Below are 14,276 nucleotides of genomic sequence, written 5' to 3'. Positions count from 1 at the left end.
TGGGCACCGCCGGTCGACACCACCCGATGGGCAGCCGGGCTCTGGGCTCGCACTTCGAGCCCCACTTGGGTCCCCACGGTGCCAGGACAGCCAGCCCACAGGGCCTGGGGGCTTGAACCGGCCCCGGCCATCGTGCTGCAGCCTGGAGGTAGTTAAGGAAGGACCCCGGCCCCTCCTGGGGTGTCCCCCCCGACACCCCCGCTGTTGCGTGGTCCAGCTGGAGGGGCCACTCGCCCTCCTGGGGCCGGATGGCTGTTGGGGGGACGGGCTTCGGCATGGCCCCGCCGGCCTGGCCTCTCGGGGCTCACGCGGGTGCTGGCCTCCAAAGGGCCTGACCCATGGGCTAGCTGCCCCTCCACCTGCTGGCTCGGGGGGCCAAGAGCAGCCCCTCAGGCAGGAAGGGTTGGCCCTGTGTCCAAGAAGAGCAGTGGTCCCTTGTCACCCCGTGGAGGTCGACCCGTCAGCCACTGCTGGCATGCTCACCCCAGGGGAGAAACAGCACCCAGGGTCACCCCAGCCGGCACAGGGCCAGGGGCCCAGTGGGCCCGCTGCCCTGCTGCCCTGGTCCTGCTTTTCCCGGGGGCAGGGCCCCAGCCAGGCTTCGGGGCACAGCCAGGAGCCAGGAACAGGGAGGCCGGCAGGGCCCGGAGGGTCCTGGAGGGCTGAGTGAGGTGCGCGGTGGGAAGGAGCTGATGGGCTCCGGGAGCTCTCCGCCCTGGGGCTCCGGGCCGGCCGCCAGGAGGGGCGAGTGTGAGGTGCCAGGAGCTTAGCTGGGATGGGGGGCAGGGCAGGTCCTTGTTAACGGTCCCCGGGGTGAGTCCGCCCCCCGGGAAGGGGTGGGGGCTGTTTCCGAGCACGTGGGAGGGCCCAGGAGGTGCAGCCCCCAGCTTCTCAAGCGTCCGGGCGCGGGGTCAGTGGGGGTACCCGACCCTGTCCACGCCCCCCGGCTTGCCTGGGAGCCCGCTGACGGATCATCCGTGTGGGCCCTCCCCCTGGAGCCCACGCGCTCTGGGGCGGAGGGGAGGGTTTATTTGGCAGCGGCGCCGGCACCTGGGGCTCGGCGCGTGTGAGCGAAAGCCGGCACTGGCCGGACCGCGGGGACAGGAGCGCATCTTGCCGCGTCCCTCGTGCCGTCTGCCCGTGGCGGTGCCCGCCGTGCCGCCGCCGCGCCTGGCTCGTGCCCCACAGACATGCACCAGCGGCGACCAGGCACACGCCGGGGCCGCGCCTCCGCGCGGGGGCTCTGAGCGGCTGCACGCCCCGGCGAGTGCGCCGTGAGTGCGCCGCGAGTGCGCCGGGGCACCCTTGCGCGCTGCACCGAGCCTCCGCCGAGGTCCGGGGCCCCGCGCGGGTCGGCGCCATGCGCTGGGCCTGGGCCGCGTCCTTGGCCCTCCTCTGGCCGCAGCTCGTGCTCCTCGGGGGCGTCGGGGCCCGGCGGGAGCCAAAGAGGCCGCGGCAGCCGGGCCAGCGCACCGAGACCCCCAACGCCACTGCGGCCAACAGCGAGGTGCTGCCCGGCTCCCCTGAGGTACGCGCCGACCGGCGCACGTGGGCGCGGGCTGCGGGGTCCTGGGCTCGCGGGGCGCCCCCCCAACTGCGCGCTCTTCCCCGCCCGCCTGCCTGCCGGGCGCCCCGTGCCCTTCCCTCTCGGCGGGGTGGGGCTCTGGGCAGGATCTCCGGCAGAGGGACTCGCGCTGGGCCCCGTGGGCCCCCCGGGGGGGGGTCTGGGGAGGGGAGAGCGGCTGCAGCCTTCAGGCGTCCTCGCCCGTTCAGGGTGGGGGGGTGGTGGGCGGGGGCAGCAGACCCTGCTGGGAACCCCCGTCCCCACCGCTCCCAGAGTGGGAGCGGCCAAGGCTGGCCTGGACCCTGTGCTCCCCGAGGCCCTCGCCCCCAGCCCTGCTGTGCAGCTGGCACTCCCTCCGCGGCCCCCCCCCCAGCCTTAGAGCCCCCCTGGCCCAGGTCCTCTGAGACCTGAGGACCCGACCTTTGGCTGAGGATCTGCTGGGGGGTCTTGGAACTGACCCCCGGGCCACAGGGTTGCCAGGGGAGCAGCGGTTGCCAGAACAGGCCCCCCGCCAGCCCTCGTGCCTTTGATCCCGGGCTCCTGCCGCCCAAGGGCGTCTCTGTGGCCGCCAGCCCGGCTGCACTCAGCCCACGCGGCCCCACTGAGCCCGAGGCCCCGTCTTCCAGATGGGCCGGTGGGGAGCGCGTCCCGGGGCCCTGCCAGCCGGGAAGCGTGGTTGCCGACCTGGCAAGTGCACGGGACAGTCCGTGGACAGGGCTGGGCCTCTGGGGGCGCTCTGGGTCGTGTGGCACCTGCCCCCCGGCCCTCCCCACGTGTCAAGACCCCTGCTCTCCCTTCACTTGCCCCCACCTGCCCCTCCAGGGCCCCTGGGTACCTCAGGCACAGCCAGGGCCCGTGGTGGCCAAGGGCACAGGCAGAAATCAAGGGACGTTCGAGTGTCCTTGGTGTCTCTTCCCTGAGGGGGCCCAGGTCAGGGGTGGGAGGCACCCCTACCCCGCCTGCCCCCCCAGCCCACTGGGTCGGAGGCCCGTCTGGCCCACAGGGAGAGAGCCCAGCCTCCCCAGCCGGGAGCCGCCCTGGAGCCTGGCTCTCGCTGTGTCTGGGGCGCACGGCCGACTGCTGGGCTGCAAGCCCCCGGCCTGGGACGGGGCCCCGGGGGCAGTGGGGGCTTCGAGGCCGTCCCTGCTGCTCCTGCCCACGGTGTGTGCTTCCATCGGACCTCCTCAGAGACACGGGCTCTCTGTCCAGTCCACACCCTGGCCCAGCAGGGTCTCCGTCTGGCACGCAGGCAGGGACATTCCTGCCTCCCCAGCTGCCTGGAGCTTGGGAGGGCGGTCGGAGGGCTGGGGGCAGGGTCCCTGGCAGCCCTGGGCGCTCCTCCTTCCCCCAACCCTTCAGCCGGGGGCTCTGGCCTCTCAGAAAGACCCTCGGGAACCTCGCTCCTGTCCTGCACCCCCCGCCTCAGCCGGGGCCCAGCCCCTGGGGAGACCCACGGGGGCGCCTGTCTGCGGGCAGCAGGGCGGGCATGGTGGGAGGGGGCAGGTGCCGCCAGCACTCAGTCAGGGCCAAGGTGCCCAGACATTGGGCCAAGGTGCCCAGACATCAGGCCCGGCTGCCGAAAAGGCCCTGGTCCCAGGCCCCGGGAGCGGCCCCTGCGCCTGTGTCTGCTCCAAGTGCTGCCCAAGGCGGCCTGGGCTCGGGGGTCCCCACCTTGCCCTGGGGCCTGGGTCAGCACACCAGCCCTGCACCTCGGCCCTGCAGCCACCCGAGGCCTTGGGGCCCGAGTTCTCAGATGCTCACACGACCTGGCTGAGCTTCGTCCACCGGCCAGACGACGGCGTGTCGAGGAAGCGGTGCCGTGGGCGGGACAAGAAGTCGGTGAGCCCGGCGTCCGAGCCCAGGGCTGGGTGGCTGTGGCTCCTGCCGGGACGGGCTCATGATCTCCTGCCTCCCCCAGCGAGGCCTCTCCGGCCCTCCAGGGCCCCCCGGGCCCCCCGGGCCCCCAGGGCCTGCCGGGGCAGAAGTCACGCAAGAGGCGCTGCTGCGCGAGTTTCGGGAGATGTTGAGAGGTGAGGTGCCCTGCCCCCTCCCCCCCCGGGGAGGCTCAGGAGGTCTCCCGGGGCCTGGGGAGATCTCAACCTGCTGCCCCTGCCCTCGTCCCGCAGAGGCCGCTGAGCGCCGGCTCTCGGGGCTCTGGGGCTCGCTGCTGCCCGAGGGGCTGGGCGGGTGGCAGGTGGCCGAGGCCTTCCACTGCCGGCTGAAGGGCCCCGTGCTGGTGGACAAGAAGACACTGGTGGAGCTGCAGGGCTTCCAGGCCGTGAGTGGGCCCTCGGGGGTGCCGAGGGGCACTGTGGGGGGCAGGATGCCGGGGTGGCCCCCACGGGCGAGCGGGCCCACAGCCGCCGCAGCTGGTCCTGGGCGCACGGCAGGCAGTGGGGCCCAGGGGAGCGGCCCCCGGGGCTCAGATCCCCGCCCTGCACCCGCCTGCAAGCGGGGCCCTAGGCGTCCAGCCTGCAGGGTGTGTGTCCCGAGGGGGCTCTGGGGCCCGAAGCCTGCGGCCAGCGGTCCGGGGGGGGGCGCACACACGGATCATGCCCTGTGTCGCGTCCCCTGGGGTGTGCTCGGGGAGGGGCTGTCGGTCGAAGGTGCCTCCTCCGGGCCGGGTGTCCGGGCCCTGCCGCCGGACACCCGCCTGCTTGCTGCCCCTGCAGCCTGCTGCCCAGGGCGCCTTCCTGCGAGGCTCCGGCCTGAGCCTGGCCTCCGGCCGGTTCACAGCCCCAGTGACCGCCATCTTCCAGTTCTCTGCCAGCCTGCACATGGGTGAGTGGGGCCGGGGCCGGGGTTGGGGCGGGGGCTGGCCATCCTCCCCGAGGGCCACTGCAGCCGGCTGTCTCTGCAGACCGCAGGGGGCCGCAGGGCAGGGCCCGGGCCCGGGCCACCGTGCGGGCGCTCGTCTGCATCGAGTCCCTGTGCCATCGCCACACGTGAGTGGGCCCCCCGGGGGCTGCCTCGGTGCTGGGGGGGCCCTGGGGGGGCCTGTCCTGCCTGTGCAGAGCGGAGGGGCCCCTCCAACCAGGCCGCACTGAGTCCTGGGTGGGGTCCAGGCCCTCGGGCGGCTGTGCCCTCACCCCGGACACCGTGTTCAGGTCCCTGGAGGCCATCTCGGGCCTGGACGGCAGCGGCAGGGTCTTCACGGTGCTGGTTCAGGGGCTGCTTCAGCTGCAGGTGAGGCTGCGGGGCTGCGGGGCTGGGGGGCTGGGTCCCGGGCCCAGAGGCCTTGGTGGGAGCTCCACATGCTCCCCGTGGGCGGGGACATCACCGTGGGGTGTCTGCAGGCTGGACAGTACGCCTCCGTCTTCGTGGACAATGGCTCCGGGGCGGCCCTGGCCATCCAGAGCGGCTCCAGCTTCTCCGGCCTGCTCCTGGGCACGTGAGGACCCCGGCGGCTCCCAGAGGAGCGGCGACCGAGCGGGCCCTCGGGGCCGTGGGGAGCCCCCTGGCGCCCGCCCAGCCCCACTGCCCTCTGTTGGATGTGTGGTCACAGCAATAAAGAGCCCCCAGCCCTCCGTGCCGTCTGGTCACTGTGCAGTTGTGGGGTGGGGAGGGGCTTCGGCTGCGGAGGGACACGTGGTCTCATGGCACAGCCCCGGGGGGTGGGGGCGGGCTTTATTTCGGAGGCTGAGGTCCCAGCTGAGTGTCCAGCCCCCACAGCCCCTGTGTCTGCTGGGGTCCACGTTCACCCTGAGGACCAGGGCAGATGTCCGTCCGGGCCCCTGCTCGGCCCTGCCCACCCCCTGAGGCGTACAGCCCGGGGGACTGGAAGCCCCAGGTGGGCAGCCTGGGGCCCGGCCGCCAAGTGCTGTCTGGGGAGCAGGGGATGAGGTGGGGACCCCTCCGAGGGCCTCTCCCTGTGGGGGCAAGCATGGAGAGCAGACGTGGGGGGGGTGACATGCAGGGCTGCACGCGCATGGGTGGGCCACAGGCACCGCGTGTGAAGCCGGAGGTGTGCCCGTGCCCAGGTGCGTGGGGGCTGGGTGGGGCTGTCCCGGCCCAGACCAGCAGGGCCCCCGGCTCCTGACCGCCTTCCACTCTGTGGCTGCCACTCCAGGTGGACGCAAACTCCCCCGCCAAAGGTGGGGCCCGAGTGGCCCCGGGGGGGGGGCAGACCCTGCCTGCAGACCCTGTGGATTTGGGGCCCCTGCCCCGACCCCGTTTCAGCTGCCGCAAACCCAGACGGAAGAATGTGAATTGGCCCGGGACGCCCAGGCCCCCGCAGAGCTGTCCAGATCTGGTCCATATCTGTTCTCTGATTGGCACCTCAGCCCCGGGCAGGCGGCGCCGCCCCCCCCCCCCCCCGATTGAGCATAAGGCTGGCCCCAAACCCCTTCACAGACACCCAGGGGCGGGGCTCGCCCCCACTGCAGCAGGACCTGGAACCCCGATTCCGAGGCTGTGTGGAGAGGGGCACCCTCGTCCTGCAGATGGAGGCGGGGGCCGGGGAGGGCCGGGGCCGGGGAGGGCCGGGGCCGGGGGGCTGGCCGTGGGCTCAGGGCACAGGCCTGGGAGGTGGGCCGGCGGAGCCCGGGGCCCGAGGACCATTACCCAGCCCCTCCCCCCCAGGGGCCCCAGGGGTGGGCTGGGTAATGAGGCAGCAGAGCCTGGTGCCAGGCGGGCGCTGGTCTGTGCAGCACTGGGCTTGGCCGCTGACCCGTCCCCACCTCTCTCCCCAGTCCCCCAGGGCGGCGTCAGGGGCTGGGGGAGGCTAGGGGCGGTCTCGGCTTCGCAGCGACTGTAGGCGCCAGCCTGGCCTGAGTCGGGGGTGTCCCGGCAGCTTGCAGGGGGCAGGGGGTGGGGGCGGGGGCGTCGCGTGGGCCCAGCGGTCCCGTGGAGGAGGCCGGGGAGGAGGGCCACTCGGGGGGGCCAGTGGAATGGGTCCCCGCCCCCACTTCCCACCCCAGGGGCGGGGGGCCGGAGGCCAGCCTGGCGGGGCTGCAGGGGGCAGTGGGGGGCAGACGGCCTGTTGACAGAGGCGGCCCCCCTGGACTGTGGGTAGGGATGGGCGCTGAGGAACCGCAGCCAGCACCTCGTCGGACCCTCTCAGCCTGGAGCCACCCTGCCCCGGGACCCTCCTGGCTGTCCATCAACACCAGCCCGTCCTCCGACCTGCTGGGCCCGGGGAGGGCAGGTCTCACCCCCTTCCCCAGACCTGCCGCCACGGCCGGCCGTGATGACAGAGGTGGAGACCCAGGTCCCGGGAGGCGGCCCGGGCTCTGGGGAGGGCGGCGGACGGGAGACGAGGAGACGAGAGACGAGGAGAGGAGAGGAGGGCTGGCGGCCCGAGGGGCTGGCGGTGGGCAGGTGGCCAGGGCCGGACGCGGCCTCCTGGCGCCCGACCCCACCTGCCTCCTGTCCCACCCTCCTCCTCCCTGTCTCTGCCCCTGATCTCGGGTCATTACCACTTAGCCGTGACTCCCCTGGAATGCACGGCCTCCGGCCCCTCGGCTGGGGTGCAGGAGCACGGGGTGGGGGGGCCAGCCAGCGGTTACTGCCATAGGGAGGTCCGGAAGCCCAAACTAGGGGGGTCCAGGGCTCATGGCTCAGGCCCCAGGCTCAGACCAGCCTTGAGCGACTCAGGCTGCCCAGCCCCCTCAGACCCCAGAGACCCCGCCCTGGATCACCCATCTCAGCCTTTCCCCAGGCCTGACCCAAACGGTGCCGTTGACCATTCCCCTGGGGCCTCAGGAGGGTCTGGAGCCCTGCCCAGGGGCCCGGGGCCCTGTGGTCATGCCCACCGAGCAGGGCCCTACGGGTGAGATGCAGACCCTGCCCGACCTGCTGCCGCAGGGGGCAGGCCACTTGCTGGGGGTCCTGGGGTGGGGGAGCCTGGGGGGTGGGGCTCTGCCCCTGGCCTGGCCTTGGGTGTGGAGCGGGGCTTTGGGGTGGCCTGAGGGCCTGTCTGTGGCCAGGGCCAAGTGGCCAGCACCGTGCTGGCTGGCCTCGGGCTGACCCCTGACCGGAGTCCCACCCGGAGCAGCGGGAGGTGCTGGGCTGACCTTGTTGACCCCTCTGAGGGCTCACTTCCCAGAACCTCTGTCTGACCCGCTGCCGCCTGCCAGACCGGGGCCGAGGGGCTGCGGCCAGGGGCCTGGGAGGCCCTCTGCCAGGCGCTTCCCGAACCCTGGCCTGGGGACTCCCACCGGGCTGCCCCTGATCGGCCCTTCCTGGCCCCGAGGTGGCCCTGGGGCGCTGGGGCGGGCAGGTCTGTGAGTCCCCTCGGCTGCCGTGGGTCTGAGTGCAGACAGGAGTGTGGGCGGCCAGTTCGGGACGGCTGGGAAGTCCTCTCGGGGGCCAGGAGCAGCTGTGGCCCGGGCAGCCGGGCCCCACCCTGGGCTGTGGCAGGAGTGAGGAGCAGCTGGGTGGGCAGGGTAGGGGGCTCCCAGCTGTGAACAAGCGGCTGCCTGGCCCCACCTCCCAGGGGCCCCTCTGGGGCTGGGGTTGGCACCGGTGGGGGGTGAGCCCTTCAGGGGCTGCTGCTGTCCACCTGGCCGGGGGCCCCGGGCTGCCTGCTGACCTAAGGCACAGCGGGGACAGCCTGGCTCTTCGTGGGAGGAGCTGAGCTTCCATCCTGACTCCGCCCCCTCCAGGTGGGTCTGGGGCTGGGAGGGGGCTCTAGTGGGCCGTCTGTCCTCGTGCAGGCCCCTCCCTGCAGGCCCAGGAGGTTCTCACAGCCAGACCAGACACCCTGAGCTTCTGTGGCCTGGCCAAGGGCTGAGAGGGGTCCAAGGGGCATCAGGGGAGTGGGGGTGGTGGGGGTGGGGGTCTGGGGTGAAGGGCCTGGGCTCCTCTCTCTGGGTCTGTGTGTCTGGTCCCCAGGCTGACCCCGTGCTGACTGCATGTCCTTGGTGGCTGTGATGCCGCACGCCTGGGTGGTGCATCCGTGTGGCATGTGTGGGCTGGGGCTGCTGTGTCCCCCATCTACACCCAGGGACCTGTCTCTCTTGGCCGGGCTGGAATCGCCACGCCCCTTGGGAGCAGACACGGGGCAGGTGCGCGGGACCCGGTGGCTGCAGCTCCTGGCCGGCGGGGGGTGGGGGGGCGCGGACCCCAGGGTGGCTGTGGTCGGGCCCTCGGCGTCAGGGAGGCTCGTGGAGGTTGGTCCACCCAAGGAGCCCACCGCACTGGGGGGCCAAGCTGGTGGCCGCAGAACTCCCCTGACCCCGAGGTGGGGACCCCAGGCCTGGGGCAAGGAAAGAGGGACCTCCCCAAAGGAGGGGCTTCTGGCCCCCCGTCCCGGGTCAGGAGCACCTTGGGGACCTCGGCAAGCCACACGCACGGTGTTGAGACCTCCGTCCTGCACGCGGACAGGGGGCGGGGCGGGGCCGGGCAGCGTGCTGCGTCGGGGCCTTTGCCCACTGACCCCTTGGCCAGGGGCCCTCTGGGCTCCGAGTGCTGCATGACCTCCGGGCCCCGCCCAGGGTCACTGAGACCCTGGGTCTCCAGCCCTAGGACCGGAGTGGACCCGGGGGCTGAGGCCTTCTGAGCCCGGGGTCCCCGGCAACCCCGGGCCCCCCGAGGCCGTGCGGTGGCTCAGGAGCTAGTCCTGCCCACGCCTGCGCCTGCCGCCGCCTTCGGCACGCCGGCCCGCCCGCGTGTCTGCCGGCGCCTACGGGTGGGCCGGTGCGGGGCGGGGCCCGGACAAAAGGGGCCTTTGTTCCGCAGACTCGGGGCGCAGCCCGGGCTCGGGGGCTGTGACTCACAGGTTCCTCTGCAGCAGCGATAGCATCGGCCTCGCAGCAGCCGTGTGTCACGCACGCCCCCGGGGCGGCGGCGGGGGCAGCAGGGACCCCTGTCTGTGCGGGGGGGGGCCCCCCCTCCGGCTGCTCTGTCAGGACCTGGGAGGGTGAGGTGGCGGCAGCGAGGGCAGCAGGGAACAGGAAGGGGCGTCAGGGGGCCAAGGAAAACCCCGTCTCTGAAGCTCCAGCAGCAGCGTCTTGGCCTCGAGTTTTCCCGCAGACTGAGCCGGGGCGGGGGGGCGGGGGCGGTGTGTGTGTGGGGGGTGACAGCGCGCAGACCCCTGAGGGGCACCCAGGAGGGGCAGGTCCTGCCTTCCTCTGGAGGCCGCCTGCTCCCTCCTCTGCGGGCGGCCGGGCCCTTGGTCTCTGAGGTTCAGGGGCGGGGCACCTGCGGCAGGAGGGGCGAGGGCTCCTGGGGGCTGGGCTGCCGAGACCCTCCGACGCCACTGGAGAGAGGGGTCAGGGCTTGGGTTTCCTTCTCCTCCTCCGGTCAGTGGGAGGTGGGAGCTGGACGAGGGCCCCCCAACCCCCGCTGGCGCCTGCCTGCCACGGGGCCGGAGGCCGGGCTGTCGCCTGTGGTGTCGACTCCAGAGGATGGAGCCGGCCACTGTCCAGGCTCCCAGGGCCACACGCTGCCCCCCGCCCCCTGGCTTCTCCCTAGCCTGCCGCTCACCCAGTGCCACGGCCAGCCAAGCCCTGCCTAGGGGGCCCCACCGGCCAGGAGCAGGGGCCACGGCCAGAGGACAGGGACCCCAGGCCAGAGGCAGCAGGGCTCCACCTGCACATGTGGGTGCAGGCGTCGGGGTGTGGGCCGGCCCCTGGCTGTTCTGCCGAGTAGCTGGGCCAGCAGTGGCCCCTTGCTGACCCCTCCCCCCGACTGCGGCGCCTCCCTGGTCCCAGCTCCGGCTGCCCACCTCCCCAGGGCAGGGGCGGCTCTCATCTCCAGGCTCCAGTGGGGACCCCTTTGTGGAGACCCTTGACTTGGAGGTGGCGCAGCAGCAGCCCCCAGTGTGTCCAGGAGGAGGCAGGGGCCTCCTCGCCCCCACCCCGAGGGACTGGGTCTCCGGGAGCCTCCGTTCTCCGCAGGGCCCCGCGAGTCGGGTGGGGCTGGCAGGCCCCTGGGCGCCTGCTGGTGCTGGGACTGGGGGCTGCACCCCTGCCCAGACACCTGACTCGGGCATCTGCGGCTGGCTCCCGGGCAGAGTCCCGCTGGCCCGGCTCTGAGGGTCCCTGGGGGCCCTGCACCTGCCCCCTGGGGCTGCGGGCCTCTCCCTAGTCACTCGTTTTCCACGTCGGTCAAGGGGACGGCCAGTGAGAGGGGCTGTAAGGCCCCTACAGAGAGCGCGGCCCCCCCGCCCCGTGGCCATAGGCTTCCTCTGAACCCCCACCCGCCAGGGCAGAGCAGGGGCTCCGACTGGGCTCCCGGCCACGGGCGTGGCATGCCTGCCGAAGCCACGTGGCAGGGGGCGGGGGGCCCTGTGGCGGGAGCGAGGCTGGCCGGGGCACAGGCAGAGGAGGCCGGCTCCCAGGGGACTCCCTCGCGAGGGCCCGATGCTGGGGGAGGGGTGGATCTGCTCCCGCTCCCACAGCTGTGGGAGGGTCCTCCATTCAGGGGCTGGGAGGGGCCCCCCCGTGGGAGACCCAGGAGTGGAGGGCCTCAGGACCGGGAGACCTCTCTGGCCTGGGGGGTGGACAAATGGGCAGCAGGTGTCCAGACGCACAGGGAGGCCCTACACCTGCCCCCCAGACTCTTGCGGGAGAGAAGCCAGTCAACCCAGAGCCGGCTGTCCAGGGGAAAGGCAGCGCCACCTCCACCTCGAGCCCTGGGCACCAGGGTGCAGGCACGGGGGGCAGAGCAGAGGGTGCCCTAGGCTCACGGGGGGGGGCACCCCTGAACCTCCTCTGGGGACCTCCAGAGAACCCCTGGGGGCTGGGACCGAGGAAGGAGGGCCGGCTGCCCAGCAGACCCTGTGGGTTCTGGGCTGAAACGCCAGCCCGTCGGGGGCGAGGCCGGGGCCAGAGGGAGAGAACGCCAGGCTCTGGCCGCCGGAGCGGTGAAGCCTCCGCAGGCCGTGGCCACGGTGGGGCCGTCCTCTCAGCCCAGGGGGCCGACGGGACTGTGTCGACCCCAGGAGGCGGGGAAGGTTGGGCCCTGCGAGGGGCCGAGGGGCCTGTGAGCCCCAGCGCGGCCCTCCCACACGCGCCCGGAGTCCGGAGGGACGAGGCCGCTGGCACTGGGGCTGGGGCTGCTGGTCTCCTGGGGCAAGGCGCCACCGATGGCGGGGCTGAGGCACGGACACCTGCTCTCCCCAGTCCTGAGGCCGACCTGGGCTCCGGGGGGGGGGCCGCGCTCCCCTCCCCGCCCCTGGAGCGTCTGGGTGCAGCCCTGCCTGGCCTTTCCCGGCCTCCTCCGGAGGGGCCCTCCTGGCGGTGGGCTCACTGCTGCCCCGTCCCCCACCGTCCCCTCCTCCGGCAGGGACACCGGGCGCACCGCGGTGGGGGTCCCCCGCGTGACCCCTCTTACAGCGAGGGCGTCTGCGAACGAGCCCACGGGCGCGGGCTGTGGGGGCCAGCGTCGACCGCGGTCTTTGAGGAAGAACTCCATCGACAGCAGGTCCCCGAGGACCAGGCCCACGGCCGAGCAGAGGCCCCACCCAGGTGGGTGGGCGGACGGAGAGCTCGCTTGGGGTCCGAGAGGGGGTCTCGGCACTTCAAATTCTGGGGTTGCAAACGGGGAGACTGGGCAGCCACCTGTCCCACCCAGCTGGGCCCAGGTGGACAGGGGAGGGGCTCCTGGCTCCCGAGCCAGTCTCGCTTCTAGGGCCTTGCAGGCGGTGGGTGGTCTGATGGGCCTCCTGGAGGAGGTGGCGTTCCAGTGGACCAGGGTTGGCGCAGGCCCGGAGCAGGGGACACGCTGGAGGGGTGGGCGGGAGCCTGTGGGGGGCAGGCAGCACGTGACCTTTCCTCCCTTTGCAAGCCCCTTAGGGTTCCTCCCAGCTACTGGTGCTTGAAGGTCCCCGGTTTCCTGCTGTGGGACCTTGGCCGAGGCACTCGGTCCCTCTCCAGCTGCAGGGAGACGAAGGAGCTGCGACCCAGGGTGAGCACCCACTGGCGCCTTTTCCCCTCTGACCCTGCTGCTGCTGCTGCTGCGGGCCCCACGCCCGACACCCCCGCCTCCCTCCTGGGCCCCAGGCCAGCACCGGCCTCACAGACAGCCTGGGCTCAGCCCCGGGCTTCAGGACAACCAGGTCCAGACGGCGTGGGCCCCACAGTGAGTTGGACGTGGGAGCCGCGGGCTGAGGGCGGCCTGGGGCAGGGGCAGGGGGTGCACCGTGACCAGCCCCACCCCACCCCAAGAGGAGCCTGGGGCAGGGGAAGGTGCTGGGGAGCGGGGAGGTTGGGCCGGCACCCTGGCCGGGAGAATCTGCCCTCAGGAGATGAGAAGCAGAGGCCTGAGGGGGGCAGGCTCCACCCAGGACCGCGGGTCGGGGAGGGCCTGGGGGGTCACTCTAGGGAGAGGCTGCTGGTCTTCGGCTCCGGCTGAACCCGGCAGGCACGGCACAAGCCGCAGCGTGGATGTGCCAAGGCAGCCCCGACTTGGCTCTGTTTTGAAACCTCAAGGCGCAGGCTGAACGGGAGAGCTCCATTTCTGCAGGTCAGATCCGGTCGCACGTGGTTCAGCTAAACGCTGAAGCCCCGGTCCCCTGAGGACACGCGCCTGGACTGGGGAGGCATGGTCACAGCTGCTGTGCTTTGGGGGGTCCGCTCTCCGGAGAAACCTGGAAGGTATGGCAGGAACCGGTGGTGCTGGGCAGGAGCCTGGAGTCCAGCCCTCGACCAGAGGCCTGGCTAGGCCACCAGCCACGCGGGCCTCGGCCCCAGCTCTGGCCCCGCCAAGCACCTGCTCCCCATCTGAGACGGGAGGCCACGCACACGAGCTGCTCCGAGGGCCCCGAGGTTCAGGCGGCACCGCCCAGGCGACCGTGGCTGGCGGAGACGGGGCCCGGGTGCTGCCAGCATCCCACTGGGAGGCAGGGCCCCGTTCCGCTCGCCCTGGGGTCCCCGAACCTGGACCCTCTTACGGATCCTTCTCCCGTGAACAAGGTGTATGCAGAAATAGTTCCTCCTCCAGGCAGCCTGTCGGAAAGCTTACTTACCTTGCCATCAGAATCACGCAGAATCTTGGGATCACCAAGATTCAGCCTCTGCCTTCTGAAGGTGGCACGACTGTGGTCACTGAGCACGACACCCCTGCCCTTGCGGCCCATGACCCCGAGTTCCAAGTTCTTCTACCTTTAATCAGAAACACCCTGAACCTGCCGAGGTGGACTGACCAGTTTGAAGCCCGGACCCCCGTGTGCCGGTGTTAGGAGGGGACGGGCAGGGAGGAGGTCTGGAGGCGCCCCCCCGCCCCCCGTGATGGATCAATGTCCTCAGCAGAGAGGGCACAAGGAGGGGGACACCAGGAGGAGCCCTGGCCAGAGCCCGACCCTGCCAGCTCCCCAATCCCGGACCTCCCGCCTCCAGGGCCGTCGGAGGTAACCGCCTGCTGTCGAAGCTGCTGCTGGTCTGGGGGACCTGTGAGGGCGGCCGGGCCGACGGGCAGCTGCTCCCACATTCGTGCCTGAGGACGAACACGACCGGCGGTGGGTGGAGACGCAGGCTGGAGGTTTGCAGGTCTGTGCGCAGGGCCCTGACGTGGACCTGAGACCGCAGGGGCACAGCCCGCCGCTCGCCCAGACAAAGCGCCCGGCGTGTGTCCGTGGCCGGCCAGGGAGGGCTCGCAGACGTCTGCGGGCCGCCACTCTGTCTCCCCGTGCGGTGACCGCAGCCCCCACCTCTCAGCCAACGGGGTGGGGGGGAGAAAGGAAGACGGGCCCCCGGAGGGCGGCGGGTGTGCCCACAGATCACCCGGCACGCCTCGCTGCGTTCCTCCCCACGAGGACGCACTGGCCGCC

At 72.6% G+C, this 14,276-nt stretch overlaps 1 protein-coding gene across 1 annotated transcript; it reads left to right on the top strand.

The window, feature by feature from the left end:
* The first annotated feature begins 1,045 nt into the window (after positions 1-1,045).
* Positions 1,046-5,083, top strand: C1QTNF12 (C1q and TNF related 12). Its single transcript, XM_045859614.1, has 8 exons — positions 1,046-1,528; positions 3,287-3,403; positions 3,483-3,594; positions 3,691-3,842; positions 4,237-4,345; positions 4,425-4,509; positions 4,672-4,750; positions 4,861-5,083. Exons 1-8 carry the CDS (start codon positions 1,361-1,363, stop codon positions 4,957-4,959), a joined length of 921 nt encoding a protein of 306 aa, XP_045715570.1. The 5' UTR covers positions 1,046-1,360; the 3' UTR covers positions 4,960-5,083.
* Positions 5,084-14,276: the final 9,193 nt, after the last annotated feature.

The sequence above is a fragment of the Phyllostomus hastatus genome, unplaced genomic scaffold (assembly GCF_019186645.2).
Source record: "Phyllostomus hastatus isolate PE091 unplaced genomic scaffold, TTU_PhHast_1.1 phas_scaffold_182, whole genome shotgun sequence".
NCBI classification, from domain to species: domain Eukaryota; kingdom Metazoa; phylum Chordata; class Mammalia; order Chiroptera; family Phyllostomidae; genus Phyllostomus; species Phyllostomus hastatus.
The sequence above is the reverse complement of the archived record's forward strand: the minus strand, read 5'-3'. Positions and strand labels throughout refer to the sequence as shown.

Excerpts from the sequence above, each read along its gene's own strand:
- C1QTNF12 (XM_045859614.1), top strand. The coding sequence starts at position 1,361 with ATGCGCTGGGCCTGGGCCGCGTCCTTGGCCCTCCTCTGGCCGCAGCTC. Across the intron at positions 3,595-3,690 it reads GTTTCGGGAGATGTTGAGAG|AGGCCGCTGAGCGCCGGCTC; the intron begins GTGAGGTGCCCT and ends CTCGTCCCGCAG. Across the intron at positions 4,510-4,671 it reads TCCCTGTGCCATCGCCACAC|GTCCCTGGAGGCCATCTCGG; the intron begins GTGAGTGGGCCC and ends CACCGTGTTCAG.